This window comes from Martes martes (assembly GCF_963455335.1).
Source record: "Martes martes genome assembly, chromosome: 11".
Classification (NCBI taxonomy): domain Eukaryota; kingdom Metazoa; phylum Chordata; class Mammalia; order Carnivora; family Mustelidae; genus Martes; species Martes martes.
In genome coordinates this window covers 50295282-50307446 of record NC_137899.1, presented here as the reverse complement: position 1 = coordinate 50307446, position 12165 = coordinate 50295282, and the positions used below count along the sequence as shown (strand labels likewise).

At 36.0% G+C, this 12165-nt stretch overlaps 1 protein-coding gene across 1 annotated transcript in view; it reads left to right on the top strand.

The window, feature by feature from the left end:
* The window catches only part of CRPPA (CDP-L-ribitol pyrophosphorylase A), a 291364-nt gene extending 284877 nt beyond the window's left edge, over positions 1 to 6487 (top strand). The window contains exon 10 of the mRNA XM_080819133.1: positions 4998 to 6487. Coding sequence (XP_080675259.1) covers positions 4998 to 5102 — 105 coding nt within the window. The 3' untranslated portion in view covers positions 5103 to 6487. The remainder of the gene's footprint in view (positions 1 to 4997) is intronic.
* Positions 6488 to 12165: the final 5678 nt, after the last annotated feature.

Here is a 12165-nt window from a genome sequence, read left to right as displayed (position 1 = left end):
AGTAAGATTTTATTATATGCCATACTTGAGTAATAAAACTTTTTAAAGGCTCTAGCTTATTTTAGCTTCCTCCAAAGAATATTAAAATTTGTTCTGGCAAACATTTCTATTATTGGGAGATCCACCTGATCTTTTGAGGCTGTTTAAACTTTGTTAGGGCAGGTTCAGTTCCGTTTTGTCTTTATTCCCAGGCTGTAAGCATGGCCTTTTCGAGCTGTCATCCAAAAGCCATGGATATTCACCAAAATCTCTTCATTCTCGCTGGCCTCGTATCTAACCTCCTTGTCCTCGGCACGGTGTGGCCTCTGAATCTTTGCTCAGCTCCCCAGCTCTCCAGCAGCTGTTCTCTGCAGGCCCCCCTGGGTCTTCCTGCAGAAGCCCGGATTAGAAGCTGACCAAGGAAGGAAGGAATTCTTAGCAGATTTTTAGGACTTCTCTGCAACTCTCCATGGTCAAGGACCTTATCAGCACAAATCCATGCCACCTAACAACTTAACAACTCTAAATTGTAATCTGTGTCTTTTCTACCTGGAGAGGCTGTCATTCTCTTCTTTGCCTCTATTTCTCTTCTTAATAGTTTGGAAAAATTCTCTCAACAAGACAGCTGGGGTGAATGTTATGTAACAGGCTTTTCTTTCAAGGATTGTAGGCATTCCCAGGTTACTGTCCAAGAGCCGCAGCAGTGTTCTTACATATAGTAGATAATCAGATTTAACGGTTATGTGTGATGAGAGGGTAAGAGCAGCTACTGTGTCACGGGTGAAGTTTGTGCACACCCCAAAAACAGTTCTAACAGCTCTTGTGAATGGATATTTACCTGGTATCTGTGGTTTATTTGTCTTGTCTGATTTAGTCCCCACAGAAAAGTGGTGAGGCAACAAATATTGTTAATGTTGCTTTAGCTGAAAAAAATGGAGAGCTGTGAAACTTAAATAATTTGCTTGAAAATTGTCAAAGTCTTTATTTGAACACCAACATTCTTATTCTAGAGTCAGTGCCCTTATTGATTGCATAATTTATGAAAAGAATAGTGTAATTTAATTAAGGAATATACAAATGGGCTGGCGTACACAAAATAACTTTGTAACTCAAGTTTTGCAATTCTGGCACAGAAACATTGTTAAAATCAAGAGAAATATTTTGAGATTGGGCATATACTTTTTGACAAATAATATACTTTGTATTATTCAGGATAGCAGAGAGTTCCCATATGCCCTCTACCTAGTCTCCTTATTTTTGGCAACTAAAGTCCATAGTTCATTCAGATTTCCTTAGTTTCAGCTAATGTATATTTTTTATTCCAGGATGTTATATTACTTTTAGTTTGTCACGTCTCCTTATGTTCCTCTTGGCTATAACAGTTTCTTAGACTTGTTTTTGATGAACTTCACAATTTTGAGGAGGATTGTTCAGATATATTGTAAGATTCCCTTCTGTTGAAATGTGTGTAATATTTTCCTCATGATTAGATTGGGGTTATGGGTTTTGGGGAGAAAGACCACAGTAGTCCATGCCATTTCATTACATCGTATCAAGAGCGTGTACTGTCAACATGATTTTTCAATATTCATGTTGACCTGGCTTTCTTTATTTTAACATTAAACATTTTTGTTATATAATATTTGGAATACACAAAGGAATATATGTATATATATGTGTATATATATGTATATATATATATATACACACACACACATTTGTGTGTGGATGATGATAAAACGGTCAGCTATAACTCTCCCCCACCCTGTTCCCCCACCTCCTCAATTAAAAACACTGGTTTTCATATCTACTGGAGGCAAGAAATGATTTTTTAAAGATCTGTTTGAATTTGCCTTTTAAAAAAATTGAATTAGCAATGCTTTTATAGGGATAATGAATTTTGAGATGAGTTTGTACTCCGTACATTTTTGAACACCTCTTTGTACAAAATAGAATTTTCTGAATATAGGTGGTTCTCACCGTCTTGTTTAATCACTTTTTGAATTTCTGTATTTTTCATAAATAAAATGATTGAGCTTAGGCAGAAAGGGAAAATAGTGGAATAACATAGGTTCTTCTTACTGAATTAAACATCATTCCAAATGATGCCTATAGAAATTGCACAAATAAATTAACCTTTAAAAGAGCATTCTTAAGTTCATTAGTTAAAGATATATAAGTTAGGGATCTATCAAAATGAAAATAGAAGATTTGTTCTAAGATTTAGAAATACAATTTTTCTAGCCCTAGGATCTTAAAACAGATTTTCCCCCTCTTTGTGTGTTGCTCTGCTGCTTTCATTATGACAAGTATAAACTGGTTTCAAGAAGGCTATACAGATAGTCTTTTTCTGTTTATTTTCAAAGGAGAAAGTAATTTTCATCATCTGTTCTATGTCTCAATTTAATAAATGAGATGGGCATAGATGTGTATTATAAACCCTGCGTTATTGTAATTAATTAATCATTAAGAGTGACAGATTCATATTTAGAGTTAATTTATATTTTGCTCAGTTTAAGAATGTTTATTTGTGTATTTATGAATGATATCTGCTCCTATATAAGTGTACCACGTTTTAAGCCCTAACACATTTGGCTTTAGAATGGTTTATGTGTGATTTAGGTCTTGTGATATTAAGGAAACCAGTATAGCATTTGAAATCCAGTTATTAATACTCACCTGTGAGATGCAAAGTAGCCACCATTCAATCGCTTGTGGGTTTTCCCCAGGTCTATGCCTTAGAACACAATCAGGGAAATTGACGGAAAAGTGTAGCTTAAGCAGAGGTGGTCTCTCACCACCGTCCTCATAGATGGCAAACCTATATGCCTCTGGGCTGGTGAAGGTGTGGGAGTGGAAAGGTTTTGATAATATTCTTTGTACCATTGCGAGGCTTCCTGCCAAATATGCAAATAGAAGTAAGCAAAGTAACCCAAAAGTGGTCAATGTTAACAAATGACTTAAACAGAAAGGGTGATGATACCTCTATCATAGCTTCCTTTGCTCTGAGTTCATTATAATTTATGGAGTGCTGCCATGTAGTGGGCATTGAACTAAGTGTTCTATATTCAAAGACAAAATGAAAAATTCTTTACATAAAGAAACTCATCATCTGGTGGAATAGATGGTCAACTAAAAAGACTATTAGAATTCAGTGTGCTGGAGGAATTAATAGCTGTGGAAACAGAGTTGCTTCACCCAACTGGGCTGGGGTGGGGTCCAGGTAGATTGCAACCAATGATAACTGAGTGGAACCACAGAGAATAACTAGGGTCAGCTAAGCTAGAAAGGGTGTGAGATAGCTTTCCTGGCAAAGGGATTCGCTGGGGCAAAGGAATGGAAGTTTAGAAAAATACCTTGTTTGGGCAATCTTAAGCAGTTCTGTGTGGCTTGGGGAATTGAGTGAATATAAGAGAATGACAGGAAGAGGTTGGAAGGATAAAAAGGTAAAGAGTTCTGACTTGATCCTGAAGTTCGGAGGTAGCCTTGAAAGGATTTTAGGCAGAGTAGTGATGTGATCAGATCTCTATGTTAAAATAAGTATTCTGACTGTTGTGTGGGAAACAGGGCAGAAGAGGACAAGACTTCAGAGAGACTGTTTACGAGATTGTTCCTTTAATTTAGGATAGGGATGTTTGGCTGGCAGCACCAGTTTAAATGGAGTAAATGGATTCAAGAAATGTTAAGAAGGTAGACGCAGTAGGTACTGGTGATACACCTAACACTAGGAAAGGGTATTAAGGATGAAGCCAGCATTTAGAAGTTGATTACCAGGTCCCTCTTTTTGAACTTAGCACAATTCATAACACAGAGACTCTAAAGATATTAGCTCCATTTTGACTTTCCCTTCCCCTTCATATTATCATCCCTTCATCCCCCTCAAGAAACCTAAACAGTTGGAATAAACATATATTCATAGGCAATATGATTTCACAGGCAAAACCCACATTTTAGCAACTTGTGAGAAACTCACTTCACTAATGTGCCTGATCCTTACTTCACAAACAAGGCTTTTTTATTTTTCCTCCCAGACTGGTGTTCACAGTTGATAACAAAGTCTCTTATTGGAAAACACTCATAAAGATGAAGGAAAGGCTTGTGTCATCGATGAAATATTCACACTTGTACGAAGAGCCAGAGTTGGTCAGATACAGGATTAAGGGAAAATCTTTTGTTTCATGCTGCTAGCATTTGAAAGTGTGTCAGTGTTTTCCTGGTATCTTCAGGAGACACATTTTGTATATAATGAAAAGTGCTTGCAAAAGCATTTCTCCTTTATTTGAGGGACCATGTACATACTAGTGACTGTGGTCTGAGTTCCATAGAATGCCAAGTCCAGAGAGCATGGGACCTTGAAAAGTGTCTCCCCGAACTCATAAAAACAGGAGGATAGTGGTTGACAGAGGCTGATTGGGAAGATGTTGATCAAAGAGTACAAACTTCCAGTTGTAAGGTGAATAAGTTATGGGATTATATATAGCATGGTGACTATAGTTAATATCGTATACTTGAAAGTGGCTAAGAGAGTAGATCTTGAATGCTCTCACTACCCTCTCAATGGTAACTATATGAGGTGATGGATTAACTAATCTTTTTGTAGTAATCATTTCATAACACATAGGTATATCATAACATTACATTGTACACTTCACACTTACACAATGTTGTGTGTCAATTATCTCTCTATAAAGCTGATGGGGAAAAAAAACCTAAAAATGAAGAAATATTAAAAGAGTAAAGAAACCATTAAATTTAATGTGTGACACATTTTTTTTAAGATTTTATTTATTTATTTGACAGAGATCACAAGTAGGCAGAGAAGCAGGCAGAGAGAGAGAGAGAGAGGAGGAAGCAGGCTCTGTGCTGAGCAGAGAGCCCAATGCAGGGCTCGATCCCAGGTCCCTGACATCATGACCTGAGCCGAAGGCAGAGGCTTTAACCCACTGAGCCACCCAGGTGCCCCTGACATATTTTCTTTTTAAAATAATTATTGTTTAATCCTTTTTTTTTTTTTCCAGGATGAGCAGAAGCTACAAGCAAGTTTAAGGGAAGGAGCCATGATTATTACCACTTTAATCAAAGAAAGAAATTCTGGACTTGTTGGTCAACTACTGGTAGCATGAAGAACACAGAGAAAATTACATAGTGGGTTTTTAGAAACATTTACCTAGGCATCTCTGCCATTCTTCCCTCCCTACTGCATATGGTAAAATGTTTAAGTTGTCCTTCATGTCTCACAATTTGTAGAATGTGATGTTTGGGTTATAGAAATGAATCCGTGTTTATATCTGTGGGGAAAAAATACTTTTGTGCATGTCCAATATAAATTAATCAGAAAATATGCAAATGAAAAGTAATAACCGTCACATAATCTTCTGCAAAGGCATGAAAAATCAAATTGAAAACATGATGGATGAGCTAATCCTCCTAGGAATGAAAATTTAGAAAACTTCAACTATGATCTTATTTCTGTGTTAACTAGCAAATCACACTATCATAAAACCAGTAAAAAAAATTTAGAATTATTTTTAATTCTAAAATTGTCCTTTACCAGGTGATATTTTGACTTGTTTTCTGATTTTTGACACCTTAAAAAAATAAATCAAAGAGATAACAGGGAACTCTGGTTCAAATATTTTCACTGTTGGGCTCACATTACTCTAGATCCATAAAGGAGATTCAGTTCCCTCCTGCTTTTCTGTTTTTAAAAAAAAAATGTGTTTTTTCCTTGGTTTATGAAAAATGATTTTGACTTATTTTAAAAAGTTTCTGATTTTTCTGACTATACTTAAGAGAAGACCAGAAATCTTCATAAAAGTGAAATTATTTTGATCAGTCCCAAGTTAGTCTTTCTGAAAGGTAGAGAGTATTAAGTTATTTTTTGATACAGATACTGCTGTCTTTTATTTATTTTAATTTTTATTTAAGTAGGCTCCATGCCCAGCATGGAGCCCAATCTAGGACCCGAACCCACGACCCTGAGATCAAAACCTGAGCTAGATCAAGAGTAAGACTCTTTTTTTTTTTTTTTAAAGATTTTATTTATTTGACAGAGAGAAATCAGAGCTAGGCAGAGAGGCAGGCAGAGGTGGGGGGGAGCAGGTTCCCCACTGAGCAGAGAGCCCGATGCGGGGCTTGATCCCAGGACCCTGAGATCATGACCTGAGCCGAAGGCAGAGGCTTAAACCACTGAACCACCCAGGCGCCCCAAGAGTAAGCCTCTTAACTGACTGAGCCGCCCAGGTACTCTGATCCTTTTAAAGTCTTTTAAAATCAAGTTCTAACTCTTTCAAATTTCCACTGGTATGTACATCTTAAAAGTGTAAATGATTTTCCCTTACATTAAATTTTGCAAAAAATGTATAAGCTATCATTAGCAATAACTTTTATTCTATTTTTACATTTATGAAATCACATTAGGTCAGATTCCAAGGCTTAGGTTACTTGTGGAAACTATAAAAGTTGCATGAGGTGTTACTAGTTAAAAATAAACTGGAAGAATTTCTATGAAATCTCTTCTTAACATGTTGGATGATTTTCCCTGTTTTTATCTAGGATCTATATTAGTAGGAGAGTTTATATTTTACATTTAAGTACTAGTAGAATATAATGGATGTGAAGTAATTGCTTCAGTTCGTTCTCCTAAATGAAATGTGTTATTTCAGTGTAGCTTAGATCTAAATTCCTGGGCTTGCCGCTTTTTTTCTTTCTCTTTCTCTAGGGAGGATAAAAAATTATAAATGATTTAATTCAAAATTGTGACGGTGAAAGTATGTGGGCAATGTGTAGATTTCTGGCTAGAATGTCTGTGTCGTTGTTAAGATAGTGGGCTGAGTGTATTGTGAAAAGGTCCACTCCTGCTCCTTTTGAAGTCTTCAGGTGAAACTGTTTTAAGAATTTGGAAGTGGTTATAAAGGCAAATAGGAAAATATTGTTAGGGTTTTAAAAAGAAAGTGGTTTTGAGTAAAAGGCAAAAACAGTGTGTCTACGGCATAGCAAAATTACTATATGGATTGAGTGCTGGTTAAGTTACCTTAAATTTGAAATTATTAATGGACTGTTAAGCCAAACAAGAATTTATCTGGAAGCGATGACTAATGACTCTACCCTAGGCAAGGGGAATATTTAGTATAATGAGATTTTAGGTAATAAAATATTAAATTATGACTGAAATAATCACTGTTGTCATCATCCCCATTATCATAGCATTTGATTTTTTTCCTTACAGTTTACAAAGTGATTGTCAGCTTTGAAAATAATTTAAAGAAGTCTCCCCACATCCTTTATTGTGTAGATGGAAATTGAGGTTCAGTGATCTTAACTACCTTGTTGAGAGCCATGTGACTGCCCAGTAACAAAAGGTAGAGATTAAACTCAGGACCAGTGAAAATAAGTTTGAAGCTCATCTCCCTGCTTAATTATGATGCTGGCAAAGGCCATCCAACTGAGAGGCTCAGGGAAGTAAGCCAGAGGCTCCTGGTGAGCCTTGGAGGAATGGCCAAAGAAGGACAAACCATCCCAATGACCACAGGAAAGTTCTGAAGCTTGTGACTTTCCAGCCATCTTTCAAACATACAGAAATTTCAGGTAGGGGTGAAGGGAATGGAGAAAAATTTTGGCCAAGAGAGAGGAATAAACTTGTTCTTAGTGTTGAAGAGATCCAGAGGCAACTTTGTTGCTAAATTTCCATCACTGCTTCTTTCATGGGAACTGTCTATTTTCACTTTACTTTCTAAAATGTCTTTTAAAATAATGGTAAGTTATGCTTCAGCATTGCTCAAATTGTTTTCTACCTGTGGAAAATTTTGTGAATGACTATTTACTTTTGGAATGTTTGCTAATTAATTAAATGTAATTTAGTTAGACTTTTCTGGAATTTAGCAGTGTGATCAGTGGCTTGGTTCATGACATATTGGTAAGAGGTACAATTTTTTTTTTCATAAAACTGCTCAATTTAAGAGATAACTTGTTGCAAGTATATGAATTTACAGGTAAGAATTAGACCCCTATATTCTACCCAGAGCCATTCTTACTGTGGTCACTTCAAACGTTTTGCATTGGTTTAATAGGTAAACTCTTTTTTTTTTTCATGCTGGTTATCATTATCAAATTTTACTTAATACATATAAATATAATTATCATTTTATAACTATCAAGTTGCAGTAGAACATTTTCTTATATTAAATCTGTAAATTCTATTTCCTTTTAAAGTTGAAACTAATTAGGCCAAGGAAGAATAAATATTTGAATTAAAATGTTACAGCCATTTTGATGAAGAGTGAACTTATTTTCAAAGTTTAATTAAAAAATAAACAGAATAAATGAAAAATATATGATTTTAGGATTTATTAGTATGGTTTAAAATTAGTGAATTAGAACCAGCTGTGGGGATGGTTTGGGCATTGTACCATTTATGTATGTTCTTGTACATTTTTAGTTTCAAAATTGTAAAAGATGTATGCATTTTTTAAATGAAAACACACTATTAAAGATTCTCAGTGTATTCTTTCCTAACACAAAATATTAGTGATTGATAAATAACTAAATACTTACTGGTATTTTAAAATCCAATGGCAACTATCATTGATATTATATATATATATATATATATATATATACACACACACACACACATACATACATATATATATTTTATACTAACTCAATTACATTGAAATAAATATAACATGTAATCTCAAAAAAATAACAATGTGATGTTTTATGTTACAGATAGAATTCGAGATCAGATTTATTATTCTGTAGGATATATTAAAAATCTGCAAAATCAGAAGTCTCATTTAGATTTTTTTTCTTCTTCCCCTCGTATTTAGCCTGTTTCCTAGCAGTTACAGTGTTCGTTAAGGATATAAAAGCTGTCTTCAGTCACAAGTGGAAAAGAGTATTGTGATCATGTAACAATGTCTGCATGGGCATAGTGGATTGAAACCTGGTTCAGAAATGTTATTTCTCTCCACTCAGCTCCCATGGGAGGAATGTATGTGCAGTTGTTGACTTTGAGATTCCTCGTGTAACCTGCTCTGACCAGTAGAGTGAGGCCGAAGTGGCTGTGCATGACTGAGCTTAGCCTGGAGAGACCTTGCATGTTGCTGCTTGCTCCTTTCCACTTTCCACTTTGCCCCCACCTTGAGAGGAACATGTCCTACCTGGTCCGGTGTCTCCAAAAGGAAAACAAAAGCCCTGATCACTTGATCTCCTGCTATTAAATCAACCAACGGATGAAGAAGCCCAGCTGAGATCAGCAGGGCTCCCTAGGCCAATTCAGGTGACCTCCACCAGACAGTGAGCTCAATAAATGCTCCTTGTTTTTTGCTAATATTGAGTTCTGAAACTTTTTGTTGCACACCAAGTGGTAGTCAAGAAGAGAAGCCCTGTGTAGGTGCATAACGTATTTGTCCTTAAGAGCCTAGGATGTATCCGGAGATGCCCATGTTGCTAAAGCAGAGTGCTTATGAGGAGAATTGTTGGTCAGAGTTGTGATCCCAAAGTATGAGACAGTTCCGAGGGTTACCTCCTTCCCTTCTTAATACTTAGGAAAAGAGAAAAATAGACCTGAATGTTTTAGAAAAATTTACAAAAGAGTTTAAACTTTCTTAGGCCTAAGATGATTTTGAGTTAAAATACAGGCACTTAAAATAATAATAAAAATAGCTAACATTTGTTGAATGATTACTATTGTTCTAGAAACTGTTCTTCATGCTTTGCATGTACCTATGTACATGTACATGCTTTGTACATGCATGCTTTGCATGTACCTTTTTCTTTGTAATAGCTTTGTGTACTAGGTGCTATACCATTCTCTATTTAAGAAAAAAGAAACCAAAAAAGAAAAAAGAAAAAGAAACCAAGGCACATACATTTTAAATAAACATATTCAGACTCACCCAAGCAGCAAGTGGGAGAAATGAGATTCAGTTAGGCTTATCTCACTTAAGAGCTAATATTCCTAAACTGCACAGTGCAATATTACAAAACATGCTATTCTAAGATCCCTTAAAGAATGACCCCTGAAGATGGGAATCTCAAATATCTTTTTTTTTCTTAAATAGCAAGAGGAAAAAAAAAAAGTCTCCATCCCACTGTCTTTCATTGTTTCTGTAGTGTTCCTTTCCTTTGCCCATCACTACCCGCAACCCCCAAACATATTTTGGAACATCCCTGGATCTGTATAGACCAGTAAAATCAACAAGGACTGGTAGTGACACACAGTTGCTATCAGTGCCATCTCTGTAGGCTCTCAAGTTGTAAGAGTTCCCTCAGGCAGTGAATGATCAGACATACTTGAGTAACAAAATTGCAAGATGAAAAAGTAGAAGTAAGTACTTTCTTGATGAACCAGAGTTGCGTAGAGCCATTTGTGTCCCAGCAACGCAAACCAGCGTGAAAAGAGAAGTAGAAATCCATTCTTCATGTTTATGGGAGAAAGGAAATTCTAGGAAAATGCCTGGGCGTGACAAAAGTATGAAGCCTTCCCCTTCCATTAGACAGTCCAAAGCATGTATCACAGTTTTTGCTCAGTGGGAAGATTTGGGGGCGAATGCTGTCCAGTACACTGAGCTAGACCTGAGAGGAGCCAGATTGTTTTCTCTTACCATCTGAAATCCTGGAATCTTTGATTTTTAAAAATGTCTTCACAGCTGAAATGCATTATGTAAATTCATTCTCTACTTGGTTGAGGATGCTACCAGATAACCGGAGCAGTTGTTACAACATCTGGGTTTCTTTAGCAGCACAGATAAAGCCTGACCTGTTAAATGCACTTCTTTCTCCCAGTTTAACCTTAATTAACCCTTGCAGGGTCTCTGTGAGGTAGGTCTGAATCAACCTTGTGACATGACAGTTGCAAAAAGGCACATGCAGAGTTTAAGGAACGCTCGATGGCCCAGCACGCTGAAAGCCAAACTGGGTTTGGGAACACAGAATTTCTAACTCTGTTGAGGACAGTTTTTCAGGGAATTAGATTATGACTAGGAACGGTTGTTCTTTACTTACGGTTTAAAAAAAAAAAGTTATAAATCTACATCCAGAATTTTACCTGGATACATTCCCTCATTTTCCATTTTGCAAAATTACAGTTGAGCCCAGAGGCAAAAACTTCACCAAGGCATTCCTAGTGATTTTTTGACCTGAGTGGAGACATGATTTGAGATTCCACAAGGAAGCCAATTTTGTAAGAATTTCCACTAGTCTGTAGACTGTAATAATTGGGTTATTTGGATAAGGTTTGGCAAAGCATCTTGAAGATTAACTGTCTGGAGTTTTGCCATTTTGGAGCTATCCATTTTGTTCTTTGTTCTACCTCATTATAAAATGGGCTATTGGAATTGGTTGGTTTGTTGGTATGTGAGATTTTCCTTTTTTTCCCCTTTCTTATTCTTTACATCTGTGCCCTTAATTTGGTTGAAGGCAAGCTCTTCAGTCTAAGTGGATAACAAAACATCCCTTTGCAGAGAAGGAAATGGATGATAAAATCTGCATGTTACTAATTTTTTCAATAGTTTGAAGGAATTTCTCTTCCATCCTGTGTGTGTTTTTAAGACCCTGTTAAGTTCATAGTTCCTTTTTCTTTTCTTGTTTGAATAGGAAATCATTCTCTTTAATCCCCCCTGAGTGTTAAAAATGTATTATTGAACTGCCCAGTTCAGGAATTCAGTTCCCTGTTATACTGAATGGAGGTATGTATGACCTGATAGTAAAAGAATGCTATTCAAAGACATTTCCGCCTGTTTGTTTCTTGGATCAGTTACTGTTCACATAAAATCTGGAAAGGAGCCAAAATGTGTAAACAAATTAAGAATTTTGAGTATCCCAGTGGGAATATCTGTAAGTTCTACCATGAATCAGGAATTGAAGATCGGTGCAATATGCTTTCATGAGACAGCCGGGACGAGCGGTTACAGACCACATATTCTTGACTTTAACTTGGGAATCTTAATGGATATTAAAAGATTTGGGTTAATCATGGGGTTATGCATATCACTACTTTTCCCCAAATGTACGTATGTTGCCTAAATAGAATTCATTTTTCTTTCACTAACTTTTAGTTCCTTAATAGCAACAAACATTCAACTCTGAGGCTACTGCTTGATATTATTTTAACACATAAAATATATAATATGTAAATTATTTATCTTTATCACTAATAATTAGTAACGCTACTCAACTGCA